This window comes from Miscanthus floridulus, chromosome 5 (assembly GCF_019320115.1).
Source record: "Miscanthus floridulus cultivar M001 chromosome 5, ASM1932011v1, whole genome shotgun sequence".
NCBI classification, from domain to species: domain Eukaryota; kingdom Viridiplantae; phylum Streptophyta; class Magnoliopsida; order Poales; family Poaceae; genus Miscanthus; species Miscanthus floridulus.
Genome location: NC_089584.1, coordinates 141,798,446 through 141,814,894, shown reverse-complemented (window position 1 = coordinate 141,814,894; position 16,449 = coordinate 141,798,446). Strand labels below are relative to the sequence as shown.

The following is a 16,449-nucleotide window of genomic DNA, read 5'->3' as shown; positions in this document are numbered from 1 at the left end:
TATTCCAATCCTCTAACTTCATCTATTTCTCATTTGTTCCAAAGAGAGCCTTAGAATTGGCCTAAACCTGACAATGGTTTGGTTTAAGTTAAATTAGGCCTTAGTCCTCTACGAATGCTAGGTTATTGTAGCACGACCGCCTCTACTTTGAGAAAAGTTCAAGAGGGGCATTCGGTGTCAATGACACTAAGTATACCATAAAACTAAGGATTAAACACATATGCCACCATTAACCATGGTAGCCAAGAAAATTTTCAAGAAGTAATTTCCAGCACCTGAAAAACAAAACGAATTCCAAATCGCAAATACTTAATACTCCTGTACACATTGCAAGAGATAGCCACCTAAGGTCATGTGTGCAAATTATGTATCCACTCAAATGGAAATACATGCGACTTGCATTTGCACTTTTCAATGCAGCCAAAACCGATAGGCAATCCTACTGCGCAGTATGCATCTAGGAGTTTCAACAATTCAACATAACACAAATAGAAAACATGATAAGGCTTCACATAAGCCCCATGCCAGGTCCTAAAGTTCATTATTTCAAATATATTTAATGCACTTAATAGCCACCACCATAGCTTTGGTTGCCACCACCATAGCCACCACCTCCGAAACTGCCACCGCCATAGCCACCACCACCTCGGTTCCCTGCAGGTCTGTCTGTAGCGATGTTGACACGTACCGGCCGCCCATCAATTTCCTGCGAGTAACATGAATGGAATATACAATGACATCTTAAAAGAGTGCACAATTTATCAAATAAAAACTTCAAGGAACACTATAGCACAAATCAAAATGAATTCCTCTGCATGGTACTACTTGAAACAGAGCATACGAGGTATATGTTTGACTACTTGAAACAGACCATATGAATTACATGTTTGACTCACCTTGCCATCCATTCCAGATATAGCTGCATTGGCATCATCACTGTTGGTGTAGTTAACAAAGCCAAAGCCTCTTGACCTCCCAGTATCCCTGTCCGTGATCACTCGCGCTGCAACATGAATATTTGCCATTTCAAAACAGAATGTGAACCACAACACAACAGCAGAGGAAAATGAATCAATATTATTCAGCCAGCCACTAACACATCATAATAACATTCAAATGTATATACAGACCTTCAGTAACATCTCCGAAGCCGCTAAAAGCTTCTCTCAGTTTCACGTCATCAACACCCCATGAAAGACCTAACCAAAGAACACTAATAAGCATAAAACAAAAGTGACAGTTTCATAGATTGCTTGTATATTAGAGGAAACAAGACAACAAAAACTAACCACCAACAAATAGCTTGGTGGACATGAGACGAGCAGCATTGAACACTGCAGGTGAAGAGCTAGCAGCGACACCGCTCGCCAGAGCACTGTGCCTTAGAAGGCCACCGAGCTTGTTGAAGGCCGCCATTTTGAACACTAAACCTGCACATACGGGAAGATAACAAAAAATCAGCGGGGCATACACGAGCAAACTATTAACAGCAGTTAGAACCTTGCACGAGGCACTGTAACAAAGTGTGATGCAGAAATGGTATTGCAAAAATGTTTCCAAGAATCGTTGCAGGGAACGTACCTAATAGCACCTACAACTACCTTAGCATGTGTCAATGGAGAGCGGACCAAACCTAAACCAATCAGACCTCCTAGACATCAGGGGATGGGAATATGTGATTCCTTCCGGACGGGGACCCCAGAGTTACACGAAAATACCCTAAAATTCACAGCAGCCCAAACATTTCCCCAACAAAGATACATTGTTGTATATAATAAAACAACAGGATCTGCTGCTGGCTTTGCACGGTGCCACCACGAATGGGGTGAGGAGCCGCCGCTAGCCCCGCACGCGGGCGCCTCACGAGAGAGGGAGCAGTCGTCTCGAGGGCCTGAACCGCTGCTCCTCCAACACGGTGGCGCCGCCGTCATCTCGCGTGGTGGGGCACTGGTCCCGGAGCCGTCCTCCCCCGAGCGGGAGCGCTTCTATACGCGGTCCTCGCCGTCCTCGCGGCGGGGCGAGCCACGGCCCATCACACTGGGGCGCGTCGGATCGAGCTTTCCTCCAACCCAATGATTCAACTTTTTCCACACTGCCCCCCTCTAAGAATCAACCCCAAAGGAACCGAAGCGCAACACGAGATACACCGCGACAATTGACTACTTGAGACGATAGATCGGACTTTTCCCCACTACCCCATCTAAGAATCAACAGTCAACCCCAAAGGAACCGAAGCGCAACACGAGATCCACCGCTACAATTGACTACCTGAGACGATAGATCGGATCGAGCGGAACGAAGGCGGCGGAATGGAGCCATACCTGAGGGGGAGATGCGGTCGGAGTTGGAGTAGGAGAGGCGGCGGGACGGGGGGCGAGCGAATGCGGCGTGGCTTGGGGTTTAAGAAAGGAAGGGGAAAGCAGCTAGGGTTTTGTTGCGCCCTTGCCTCTCGCCGTCTCGCGGCTTTGGACTCGGCACAAAATATCTCGCCCTTTGGCGGCGCCACGAAAAAAATCCCCTGGCTGGATACACATAAACTAACGGCAAATTGCCACGAGCACCCCGTATAGAAAAGGGATTGATATCCCATTTTGATATATCAGTTCCAACCGTTGAGCCCACTCCGACGATGTTTTGTTTTGTTTTTTTTTTTGTTAAACTTACATTGTCAGAGAACCGTAAGCAGATAATTGAGAAAATATTTTCTTAACTTAAATAGTCATGATGTCGGGTTCGTAAACCCGGGGTCCCTCATGGACCTGCTTCCCAGTAAAAGTTCGGCCCAGCAGACGGCGTTGCGAACGACGCGCAACTCCTGGGCCGGCCCAAAAACCTAACGACAGACCAGAAAGGCGATCCAACCTCCGACCGGAAGGCCCGACCAAGGAGGGACAACGCTCGCTTCCGGCTCCGGTCCGCCTCTCCGATCGAAAGGCCTAGCCAAGGAGGAATGCCGCTCACTTTCGACTTCGGCCCGCCTCTCCGACCGGAAGGCCTGACCAAAGAAAGGACAACACTCGCTTTCGACTCCGGCCCGCCTCTCCGACCGGAAGGCCTGGCCAAACGCCGCTTCCGACTCCGACCCGCGTCTCCAACCGAGGATGCACCGAACCTCTGCTTACAGCTCTCCTCCGACTAACGCAGTCGGAGCCGCCTAGGACCAACCGACCGGGGACGCCCGCTCGGTGAGGACCCAGGAAACGGGCGGAGCAAGTGAGGCAGGGCACTCAAGTCAACCGTAATACCAAGGACCGTACCCTGTACACCTGTAGGACAGTACCGACAGGGCATGCCAGAAGGCTACCCTGCCACCTTCCAGGCATGTCAGAACCCAAGCAGTGTTGTGGGCATCAATGTTTGCCCTATAGTCTTGTGGGCGTCATCAATTCTCATACCAGGCGGACACGGTAAAACCCCCCACATGCCTCTGGGCATCAATAGTGTTGTGGGCGTCATTATTTGCCATACATGGTTGAAAAGCTCTAGTTTAGTTTTGGTGAATTGATGAAACCCTAAGTGCTAACCTAGTTTATCAAGTGATCATGACATAGGTAGCACATTCCAAGTGATGAAGCAAATGAAGATCATGACATGATGATGGTGATGCCATAGTGATGATCAAGTGCTTGGACTTAAAAAGAAGAAAGAAAAAAACAAAAGACTGAAGGCAAAGGTATAAATGGTAGGAGTCATTTTATTTTAGTGATTGAGACACTTAGAGAGTGATCACATTCAGGATCGATAGTCGTACTATTAAGAGGGGTAAAACTCGTATCGAAATGCGGTTATCAAAGTGCCACTAAATGTTCTAACTCATTGCATATGCATTTAGGATCTAGTGGAGTGCTAACACCCTTGATAAATATTTGTGAAAATATGCTAACACACATGTGCATAAGATGATACACTTGGTGGTTGGTACATTTGAGCAAGGGTTAGGAACTTCACCGATGGAGTGTCCGTGCATAGAGTGCGGACAGTCCGACGGTGCCACCGACGCTCTATACAGAAAAGACGGAGGTCACTGTAAGTGACCAGACGCTGGTCTCGGTAGGACTGGCGCGTTCGGTCACTGGATGCGTGAAGACGCTGGCGTCGGTCCGTGATCGGATGCTAGGTCACTTGGTGACCGGACGCTGAAGGGGTGCGTCTGGTCATGCTGACGTGGTAGCACACAAGGGAGACACTGAGTGACCGGACGCTGGGTGAGTCCGGTCGAGCATGACCGAACGCGTCCGGTCATGATTTCTCGCTTCTGGATGCTTACTGAAAACGATCGGACGCTGAGGTCCAGCGTCCGGTCACTTCACAGCAATGCGTCCGGTCATCACTTGACCGTTGGGATCGGACGCTCAGTATTTGAAGAGAGGGGACACGTGGTGTAACACCCTCGGTGTTACATTACACAATTTTTGCTAAAACCATGTCATGAGCATCATGTTTATGTACTATTGCATGTGGTAAAATGAAAAATTAAATTTTATTGCACTAGTTCTCAATTTTAGCTCTAATTTATTCCTTGTCCAAATACTCTCCAGCACAGCTCAACTCACTATTGTCATCCTGATCTAACTCCAGCTCTTATTATTCTTCTCCTCCTTAATTTTCCATGCACGCACTCGGCACTCGTAAGCCCGCGAAGCACGCTTTAGTATTTTCTTTGGCAAGACGCAGTGTTTTTACTTTGTCGTGTCAAGCAAGTCAAGTTGGCAGTGCATGGCCGACCGGCAGCAGCATCGCACGTGCTACACATTAATCTCAATCACAAGCTCTGCCTGCTACGCATGTCGCTTGCTCGCTGCTCAGTTGCTTTGCAAACGTGGCTCAAACACCTTTCCATGTGTCAGCACAGCATCAATGCAGAACCACTGTAGCACGAAGAAAACAATGTTCACCGCAGAAAACACTGTTCATTCGAGCAGCACGCCGTGCACAAGCAGCGCTTTATTACCTTTAAGCAAGCTAGTTAGCCACTAACCTTACGACGCGTCGCTGTCGCGCCTTTGCTTCTCCTGCCTATAAAAGGACACGCCGAGCCGTCTCGCTTCGCCGCTCACCTTCTTCCTCCCCAAATTAAGTTTCTCTGTCTTGCTCGAGAAAGCTACGCTCTGTCAACCACCCCCCCCCCCCAACTGCATTTGGCCGAGGTCGACAGCCTGCAAAAACCCCCTCCTTCTCCTTCTCCGTTATTTCCTTGGCATGCGATCTCCTTCTCCCCTCTTAATCCAATCAGCACATGTGCACTCTTTAATGCCAACCTAGTTGACACGTCGAAGGACCAAAGACCCACTCAAGTCTATCATGTGAAATCCAAACACGTGACCAGCTTGTCAAGTGCCATTAATCGCTTTCTTTAATCACCCTTTACGTGATTAATTAGTGCCCACCTTGCACAATCAATATCTCCCTCATACGAACTTCGATTCCATTGATTCTTTTTCCTAAATTCATCTAAAATCATGCCCTACCCATCCATGTCATTTTTTCATCTCTAGAGCTTATTTGAATTTATTTATTTATTTATTGTGAAATAAATTTTGTTAGATTTCTAAATTCATGATCCATCTGTTAGTAATTAGTTCGTATAGTTCAGTGATAACTTTAAGGTTACTTTATTATTTTAAAATACGTATTATTATTATGGTTATTTAGAGAATAAATTTTTGTGATGCATTGGTAGAAGTGCTAGCCCTAAAAATATTTTACAGTAGGTTCATTGTATTATTATGTGCTCACTATAATTTTTGTAGCCTTAGAATAGGTTGATAAACATGGTAGCTAGTGCACCTTGTTTTATCATATATATAGTAAATTGATATTAACAATAAGGATGCCTTTAGTTGCTAAGATAATACATGAAATGTTTCATACCTGTTTAGTGGGAATAATAGGTAACTTTGCGTATTAGTTATTAGAGTTAGCTTAGTAGCTTGGTAGATGTATTCTTATTTTAAGAGTTATTGTTGCCGTATTACTAAGTGTTGCATCATTATTTCATGCATGTAGATAACGAGTTGGTAGAGTTTATGACTGCGGACGAGCAGGACTACGAGGAGGTGATCGAGGAGTACGAGGAGGAGGTTCTCGTGTAGGAGGAAGCCCTAGAGCCATCAGTTGCTGACTTTGCTGACACCCCGCCTGCCCAAGGCAAGCTCCGGTGCATAACTCCTATTTTTTATTATTATATATATATATATGATATGCATTTAAGTTATAGACATTTTATGGAAACTATGTGTATAAATATATCCACCTATGAGTCCTACTAGTATAGGTTGAGTAGCTGCTATGCTCAGGATATTGATAGCGTGGGTAACCTGTCGTTACACATAAATAGGCGATAAATATGATCACTCATGATAAAATGGTGGAAAGGAAAATGGTGACCGGGCAGGAATATGGTTGGGTTCTGGTGGGTGTAAAGGGTTGTGTCCTGCGGCCAACAGGGCATAGCTCGGTTACACTTTTTCCCTATCTGTGTCAATTAAGGACTGGTCGTTGCAATGGATGTGAGGCAAGTCATAGATCTATTGTCCCAAGCGCATACTTGGGTATGGGCACAGGGAAGACTTGTTGCTCTCTTATCATGAATCCAGCTCTAAGATAGTGGAGGTCCTTGCACCGCACTAAGTCTGAGACTCAGGAGTGGGGGCTTAGAGTCCAAGTTTGGACAGGGACCTAGACACCTAGGATAGGATTGTGATGGGTTAGTCCTGCTTATGCCTGGGGTACAAGCAGAGCATGTGTTTTCGAGGCACCCAACTAGGCACATTGGTTCATAAATCACCGCCGAGTCGGTACGACTTGTCTTACCTCTAGCATCGTAGTAAGAACTGAAAGTTGAAAGAAGAAGAAATTGAACTGATTGCTCAACACTTACTTGAAAGTAGAACATGTGCTTATATAGACTGGATAGATAATAACTTAATATGGCTGATAATCATAACATAAATAAGGACTCACTATTAGTATTGCTTTTTGCTAAAAGAAAACCAGCAAACCATGAAGCTTATCATATCCCTTGGAGTCAGGAAATTATTCCTACTAGTCGGATAAGTCTTGCGAGTATATTGTGTACTCAGGGTTTATTTACCCCTATTGTAGGTAATGCACGAGAAGTACCTTTGTGTGGAGGATTTCTCTGGTGGGCTTAGACGGATCCTTGTTCTTATCGCTAGATGTTTATTTTAAATTTCGTTGTTTATTATTCCGCACTCTAACATTTGGTAATGTAATAATGTAATTTTTAAGAAACTCTGATGTATGAAATGGACCTATATTGTAACTCATTCTCATTATTGGATCCTTAGGAAAAATGTGGATCTTTCGGGTTCTCCTTGGTGGTGTGCCCAACGGATACCACCACTATAGCTTGCTTTCGGGGTGCTTAGTGTCTGGTGGAAGACGAGCGCCTTCGTAAGTGTGCTATTTCGGGTGGTTCTGCCACACGTGGCATGCATTGCATGACTGGATGCTAGGGTCTGGCATTCGGTCGATATGACCAGAGCATCCGGTCACCCCGTGTTGTGCCCAGTGAAGGGGTACAACGGCTCTATTTTATAGGGGCTTCTATTTAAGATCCATGGCCAGCTCAAGCTCACTCGCCTAACCATTTGCATTAACATAGCAACCTTGTGATCTTAGCCAAAGCCCTCCCACTCATCTCCATCATTGATTCATCATCTTTGTGAGATTGGGAGAAAATCTAAGTACATTGCTTGAGTGTTTGCATCTAGAGGCACTTGGTGTTCGTGTTTTGCTGTGGGATTCGCTTGTTACTCTTGGTGGTTACCACCACCTAGATGGATTGGAGCAGCGAGGATTGTCGAGCAGAGGTTGGTGATTGTCTCCGGCTCCGATTGTGGTGATTGTGAGGGGTTCTTGACATTTTCCCGGTGGAGAGCCAAAAGGTACTCTAGTAAATTGCTCGTGGCTTGTGTGATCCTCATCTTGTGTTGGTTGTGCGGCACCCTATTGAGGGTTTGGCATGTGAACCTCCAAGTGAGTGAATCACCACAACAAGGACTAGCTTGTCGGTAAGTAAGTGAACCTCGGTGAAAAATCATTGTGTCATCATTTGATTCCGAGGTGATTGGTCTTCATTGGTATTCATCCTTGTGATTGATTGGTTCACTTCTCGATATGGCGGTATAACTATCTTGCTCTCTATCTTTATATTACCATAAACTAGTTGTCAAGCTCTTTAGTATAGCTAGTTGTGAGAGCTTGTTAGTTTGGTTAGTGTGGCTCTTTAGTTAGCTTTTGATAGCACACTAATTTAGTGTAGTGCCATAGCCATTGTGTGGTTAGAAACAATACAAACTAGAATTGTGGTAGGTGGCTTGTATTTTTTGTAGGCTAGCACAACACTTGCATCATCTCATAATTGTCTAACTGATTTGTTAAGTGTGGGGGGTATGACCTCGGATACCCACGACAGAGCACATGGGTTGTGCCCTCAGGGGTAGCCTAGCCCACAAGATGAAGCCTTGTGGGGCATGACTCTGGGTTGCGCCTTCCGCAAGATATCTGGAAGATATCCTAAAGATACTACGAGATTTATTAGGATATGTATGATCCTAAGATTCCTATAATCAGTTATTACTTTTCGGTTATCTCTTAGATCTAACCGACTTGTAACACTGCTCCCCGAACTATATAAGGCAGGCAGGGACCCCCTCCAAACTTACGCAATATCATACGATAGCTAATATAAACCAATAGACTATAGGAGTATGGTATTATATTATATTGATGGCCTGAACCTGTCTAACTCGTGTGTCTTTGTTGCCTTCTTGTTCTTGATCTCACGCTCCTTTGTCGATCAATCTATCTTCGTGGGATACCCCTCGGAGGACTGCCAATGATATTCTATCGACAGTTGGCGCGCTAGGTAGGGGTTTGCGTGCTATTTCCTTGTGGAACAAGATGCCTTTTTGTAGGCTCTTCGTTCCTCCCATAACCTGGCCAGATCTTCATGGTCAGATCGATCTCCTAGATCATCAACACTAACATAGTCGAAGAGCTCCTCGAGCCGGCGTAGGTCAATTCTATGCTAATCATCCCCGCACCTAAGACTGTAGATCTGATCTTGGAACCACCCCCGGGGTCGCCTTCATCAGCAACTCGTTGCCCGCTTCCTCGCTACTAGAGGAGGCAGATCAACAATGACGATCTTATCGAGTCCATCGGTTGAGTTGGTCTGAAGCTTGTCGATTGCCTCTCCATCATCGAGTCGACTCTGGACACTTTGGTTCAGCGTCGACCACCCTTCAATCTAAATCTATCGAAGGCTACTCAGAGAACTCTAGGAGTTTCGGCTCTGCCCTTCGGGCTCACCAACATCGTCGTCACCTACCAAGATGCCCTAGGGGCAAATTCACCGACCAGGTGGGAGACATCTTTCCTCTCGCCGACTAGATCACCGACCAGCCTCCACTGGCCGTCAACATGCTCCACGTTAGCCGACGCTCTAGAGCATCCCTCTAGACCATCTTGGAGGAGAATCTAGACTCTAAGTCCCAAGGCTCTATGGAGACCCTCACCGAAATGTTCACCGAGCAACTTCCTCTCCCTCCTTTCCAGAGTGGTGCGATCTTCAACGTCAGCGTCGATGGCCCCCCTCGGAACAGCAAGACCGAGGAGGAACACGCCACTCGTGAGAACTAAAACGTCAACTGCGCACAATGCTGAGCAAACGAGAATGCCCTCATGATGGCCGAGCAGCAGCTCGACTCGCAAGGAAGGCCACTCCAGCACAACCTTGATGAAGAGTTTCTCTACGTTGACGGCCACAACGTCTTCAAGACACCAAGCGTCAATCTGGCAGTGGCCGCAAACAAGCTCGCCCGCCTCCCGTAGACGCCCAAACTCACCAAGGTCACCACCATGCTTAAAGTGGCATACTGCCAAGTCAATGAGATTCGATAGGATCAGAGACCTTCATACTCCACTACTTCGATTCGCCGATCAGTCACCACAAGAACCGATCGCCGCCACAGTCGCTTCACCAACCAGCACCACGACGACAGGCAACCCCTCTAGGGCAAAGCTAGGGGCAACCATGCCGAACATCACTGCCAACATGACCAGGACGTCTAGGTGTACCTCAATAATCTCTGAGGTGCACGACAATGTATCGACAAACATCATTTCGGTCGCCATGAGGACAAAGTACGCTGCCGCTAGGAGACGAGCAAGAGTATGGCAACCCATACTCAGTCCTCGAGCATCGCTAGCGGCAACGCTGTAGATTACGGCGCCGACAACCTTGAGGGCCCCTCGAGATTCACAAGGGCGCTCCGAACACTTTTAGTGGCCCCATGGTTTCAAAATCACTGGGGTCGAGCCCTACGAGGGGAGGATGAATCCAACACAGTGGTTGCAAGCCTATGCCACCGCTATTCGCACTGTCGGGGGAGACACCAGTGTCATGGTGAGCTATCTTCCCATCATGCTCGCGCCAACTATCATGAACTGGTTTACTAGCCTTGTCCTGGAATCCATCGGATCCTAGGATGAGCTAAAGAAAGTGTTCACCGACAACTATATGGCTATGTGTACGCGACCGTTAACCAAGCATGATCTCAACCGCATCAACCAGAAGCCATCTGAGCTCCTCTGTAGCTACATCCAATGTTTTTCCAAGATGAGGAATTCTATTCCAAACATCACGGAAGCCGAGGTCATCACCGCCTTCATCCGAGGACTCCATCACCACGAGCTTTGCTCTAAGTTCAACCATAAGCCACCCACGGGATCGACGAGATGATCACAACCGCCAACCAGTACGCCGACGCCGAGGAAGCCGAGGTGCATTTCAATGAGGATGCGGGCACTCATCGCCCAACACGTCGCTACGATGACCGCTTCAACGACCGCCGCCACAATGACCGCCACCAGGATGATCATAGTTATCATTGTGATAGCAGCCGTGATCGGCTAGAAGGACCCAAGACTAGTCAGAATCGCCGTCGTCGGCCAGACCACATCGTCGATGCCATCAATGAACCTCATGCTAAGCGCAACTATGGTGAATAGTACAAGAAGATCCTGGATGGCCTATGCCCTCTCCATAAGAACGCCAAGCACAAGATGAAGAACTGCCTTAGTTTGGCTAAGGAGTTCTAGGACAAAAAGCTAGACGATACCATCAAACAGTTACGTCGCTTCTTCCCTTAAAAATTCGGTCTTACCATTTTCTTTCATTCAACATTTGCTCCTACAAAGCACCCCAACCCCAAACACTTTCGGCATGGGTCGCTTGGGGGCTCCATGGGGGTGCGATACCACCTCTCTTTTTTACTAGGGAAAATTGGCTGGTGGACACCCACAGTGGTGGTCGTTTGCTGGCGGACACTCAAAGTGGAGCTATTTGCTAGAAGACACTCTGGTTTGTTGTAATTATGCCAGAGAACACTGTGGGCCAATTTCCACTGGTTGAGGAGAGAGAAAAATTTAGTTTAGACATCCGATGCCCCTAAGCCACGTTTAGGTCTAGTTGGACCTGCTAATAACCAACCCAAGCCTGGTCTAGTTAACCGACTCATCTCCATCTGTCTTAGTCTCCCCTATCTCCACAATAAAGGAAGCGGCGGCGGCGGCGGCTGCGGGATGGCACGGCGTTGGCGGGTAGCTATGAGCGTGCGTGGCATTGGTAGGCGGGCGTCGTTGATAGGAAGGGTAGGTAGAGGCCAGTGCAAGATGGCGACAGGCTCGGGCGCTTCGTCCTCAATAGGTTCGCGTGGAGTGAGAGAGGCGCAGCCACTATGCCCTTTCTACAGGATGGCAACTGTTGTGGAGCGGACATCGAGAACCCAAAACAACCCAGACAAGCAGTTCTATACTTGCAGGAATCAGGACTGGGTGAGTTATTTTCATTTCATTTCTTTATGGTCCATTTTGGCCTTTTGAAATCCTGATCTAGGGTTCATCCCAATCTTGTGTTCTTCAGCGTGAACATGCAACAACCAGTGCGGTTTCTTCATGTGGAAGCCACCGAGCATAGAAGATGGCGTGGATGCTGCAGCAGTGATGTCAGGCTTGAAGGCTTTAGAGAAGTCTCTATTAAACCTGACCAATGTTGTTTCTGGTCAGACGGCTGCTATGAGTAGAATAGCTGGAGAGCAGAGAGTGAATAGGTGGATGAATGTGGCCAGTGTATTTGTAGGAGTTCTAAGCTTTGTTGCCATGTGCTTTGTTGCCATGTGGATAAACAATGCATGAACTTTGCTTTGTAATGTTTGTGAAATGAATGGAATGCAATTATCTGACTGAACAATGCATGAACTTTACTTTGCTTTGTTGCCATGTGGATGAACAATGCATGAACTTTACTTTGCTTTGTAATGTTTGTGAATGTTGCCATGTGCTTTGTAGGAGTTCTAAGCTTTGTTGCCAAGTTGAATACATTTTAATCATTAACAACTTGAATACAGCAAGCAACATTACCATTAAAAGGTAGGTGGCACAACAATCATACTAAGTTGACTAGAATACAATACCAAGTTTAGTGCAATACAATACCAAGTTCACTACAATACCCAGTTCACTACAATACACAGTTCAATACAATACCAACTACAATACCCTCTAGCTATTGCAATATGTTCTGGCAGTGTTCATATGCCACAGAAGCCATAAAAGCACAGAAAAGCACATAATCTTTCTTCTCTTTCTATGTTGCTTGCAGTGCCTACAAGTCCTTCAGGGCCCTCTTGCTCCTAGTGCAAGCGCTTGGACTGCCTGGTAGCTGTGAGGAAGCCTGACTCCTAGTCAGGGGCCTTGGGCTATCTACCACTTGGTGTTTGGCCTGGGTCCTAGTGATTGGAGAGTTTGGAACCCTGCAAGATGAAACATGTGGTTAAGATGTAGTAAACTAACTGAAATGAAGGCAAGAGATGGATCATGTACTGTGTAGCTTGTTCAGGAGGTGTAGGCTTAGCAGGAGTTGCCTTCTTCTTCTTAGGTTGTTTCCCCTTGGAGGAGGCCTTCCTCTTCCTCTTCTTCTTAGATGGGTCATCTATGGTCTCTATAATCTCAGCCACTTTTAGCTTATAAGTCTTCCTCTTCTTTGGTGGTACAGGTGGTGGTGCATCAGGGTCTAGGATAGTTTCATTGCAGGTTTTTTGGAGGTGGCCAAATCCACCACACCTTTTACACCTTCTCTTCCCCTGCAGCTTGACCCATCTTCCTCAGCACCAACCAGCCTTCTTTTCCTTAGCCTTCCTATTGCTCTATTGCATTTAGGAGGAAGGAGAGTGAAGACAATGTCCACCTTTTCCCATTCTTCTTTGCCTAGCATAGGAGCCACAACAGTTGCATAAGCTACTTTGAATATTTCTACAGAGTAGTAAGGGTCCACAAAGTCCTCCAATTCTACTCTTTTTGTGCCAATGTAAGCTATGGCATGCACACAAGGTAAGGACTTCTCTTCCCTGATCCAACTATTGAAGGTCTCAGCTATGTTGTTGGTGACATAGTCACATTTGCTTATTGTGCTAAACTTTGACCTTGCCCATAGCTGTTTGTGATTGTCCATCAGCCAAGTTGTTGCCTTTGGGCATGCCTTAAGCATCTCATTCCAGTGTCTATCATGGCAATGGGTTGTTTGCCTGTAGCACCTTGATGCAGGCCACAAGTTCTTTTCAAACACTTCACCCCTAAATCTCTTCTGGAAATTCTTCACAAGATGCCTCATGCATTCTCTATGCTCTACACCATTTGTGAAGACTTTGGTAACTGCCTTATCTATTCTTTTGTCTGCATCAGTTGAAATAACAAGACCAGGTGGGGAACCAATAGCCTTATGTAGCATCTTCATGAACCATTCCTAGTTGTCCTTGATTTCACTACCAAATACTCCATAGGCCACTGGGAACATCTAGATGTGGCCATCAATCCCTACTACAGCTGCTAACTATCCCTTCCACTTTGTTGTCAAAACTATAGAGTCAATACCTAGATAAGGTCCGCAACCTTCAAGGAAGCCATCAATGCATGGCTTTAGTGCTACAAACATCCTACTGAATCTTCTTTTGTTATTCTCAACATCCCACTCAATCTCTACAATACTGCTAGGACTCCTCTTCTCAATTTTTCTTTTCTAAGAAAAGACATGTACAAAGCTGTCCTCCTAGACACCCAATATCTCATCTAGGGCCATTTGCTGGCCGTCCCAAACAACGTAGTAGCTCACCTAGATGCAGTACTTGTCCTCTAACTTGCCCTTCAAAACTTTAGGACCAAGAGTTGGATCTTCCCTAAGCTAATTTATGACTCTGTCCTTGACCTAGTGATTGGTAGCCATGCAATTCCTTTACACTTTGCCTATGCTAGCATAGTTATACTTGTGTGGTAACTTCTTAATCTCCACCCATCAATAAAACAAGAAAACAAAGTGAAGAGTTAGTAACACTAAATCAATAACTGAATCAATAATTCAATCAATAACTAAATCAATACCTGCCATGTCCTTCCATCTTCACACTAAGATGCATGAATCCTCCACCTACACCTCTTGGCCTTACAATGTGCTCTATACTGCCGTGACTCACTATAAGGAACTGCAAGTTCAACTTCATTAAGCACAACATATTGCCTAATACACCTCTTAAAATATAAACCATCTTCAAAAGTAACACCAAGAGCTATCTTAGGGATGTCAGTCACATGCACCACACCCTCATAGCCCCTCTCATCATCCACACCTAGTGGGTCATCATCTTCTGGGTTAGTGTCAGGATAATAATCACTGTCCTTAGCATCATCAATGAGCACATCCTTGTACTTCTCTTTCTCATCATCTACTCCTATATACTCAACTTCATCAGACTCTCCCTAGTCATCATCAACCTCAACATTATCATCACCTTCAGGATTATCATCAACCTCAGGATTAGCATGAACCTTAGGATTATCATCAACCTCAGCATTAGCATCAACCTTAGGATTGGCATCAACCTTAGGATTGGCATCAACCTCAGGATTAGCATCAACCTTAGGATTATCATGAACCTTAGGATTATCATCACCTTCTGGATTATCAACAGCTTCTAGATTATCAACAGCTTCTGGATTATCAACAGCTTCAGCAGTATGAACAGCTATTGGATTTTCATTAGGCAGAATCATAGCTAATGACAAACAAATGACCTGACTCTGTTCTATGCTAACAACAGACTATGTATCACCAGATGCATTCGCATTACAAACTTGAGACTGTAATAAACGAGGACCAGTGTCAACAACCTCTATAGTCAGTGGCACCCTTCTACTGTCCCAATACACATCAAATGCATGTAGCAGAGCAGAATCAGAATCTATGCACACTGTCTCATCCTTGGTTTTGTCAAAGAAAGTAACCTCTAGTGCTTGATCTTTACCATGAATTGTCCCCAGCAAAGCAATCATAAAAGACCCATCCAACTAAAGATATCCTTGTCCACCACATGCATGAAGTTAGTAGTTACATGATAATCATTGAGCCCATCTGGTCTTTGCTCTACATAGGCAGGTACTCTAATAGCCAATCTATAGGCGGACATCGGATCCATCCTAATTCAAAAAAAAAGACCACATCCAAACTAAATGATTTCAAACCGCAACCTTTCTAACGCATCCGCAGTCATACAAATCGAAAGAGTACGGGTTCAAGAAATCTCACCCTTTCAGAATCCATTTCAAATTAGGCACCCTAGGCGGACAACTAGTGCACTGCGTGTTCTTCCTATTGGGGGACTTCATCTTCGGGTCGCGGGGGGTGCTGCAGATCCTTAGCCCCCCATGGTGGATGACGACCGAGGCTAGAGGTGTTAGCGGTGGGCACCAGAGTGGACGACATCGCGGCAGGCACTGGAGTGGATGACATCGCGGCGGGCACCGGAGTGGAGTGGACGGCGTCGCGGCAGGCACTAGAGTGGAGTGGGTGGCGGTGGGAGTGGGATTGGGGAAAGTGATGGCCGCTAAAACCCTAACAGGCGAGACAGGCTAGTTAACCAGACCAGGCTCGGGTCGGTTATTAGCTGGTCCAACCAGACCCAAACGTGGCTCAGGGGCGCCAGATGTCCAAACTGAATTTTTCTCTCTCAACCGGTGGAAACTGGCCTACGGTGTCCTCTGGCATAATTACAATAAACTAGAGTGTCTTCTAGCATAAAACTCCACTTTGGGTGTCCGCCAGCAAACGACCACCACTGTGGGTGTCCACTAGTCAATTTCTCCTTTTTACTATCATATGGTAAACGCTTTTTTACTCGAACAAAAGGGTAGTCCATTCCTTTAATTACCTTATGTGACTTTGCTTTAAACATTCTAACTGATCGCACTCTGCCACTACCTATGGTTATGAGCAGCTAAGCCTTGTGGGCCACCCTCGGGCTCTTAAGGTTGCAGCCTATGGGACGAACGGGCAGGTGCAAAAAATAAGGAATAAAAACAAAGTTATGCTAG

The 16,449-nt window shown here is 46.2% G+C and overlaps 1 protein-coding gene across 1 annotated transcript; it reads right to left on the bottom strand.

The window, feature by feature from the left end:
- Positions 1-433: 433 nt before the first annotated feature.
- LOC136451006 (glycine-rich RNA-binding protein 2, mitochondrial-like) lies at positions 434-2,477 on the bottom strand. The gene is made up of 5 exons (XM_066451725.1): positions 2,322-2,477; positions 1,290-1,430; positions 1,131-1,199; positions 897-1,003; positions 434-706 (listed from the first exon to the last, which is right to left on the bottom strand). Exons 2-5 carry the CDS (start codon positions 1,414-1,416, stop codon positions 566-568), a joined length of 444 nt encoding a protein of 147 aa, XP_066307822.1. The 5' UTR covers positions 1,417-1,430; positions 2,322-2,477; the 3' UTR covers positions 434-565.
- Positions 2,478-16,449: the final 13,972 nt, after the last annotated feature.

Bases quoted from the DNA above. Each gene is read 5' to 3' on its own strand.
- LOC136451006 (XM_066451725.1), bottom strand. From the start codon at position 1,416: ATGGCGGCCTTCAACAAGCTCGGTGGCCTTCTAAGGCACAGTGCTCTG. The intron at 1,200-1,289 runs GTTAGTTTTTGT...TTCTTTGGTTAG, and splicing joins CACCAAGCTATTTGTTGGTG to GTCTTTCATGGGGTGTTGAT. The intron at 707-896 runs GTGAGTCAAACA...TGTTACTCGCAG, and splicing joins TATCTGGAATGGATGGCAAG to GAAATTGATGGGCGGCCGGT.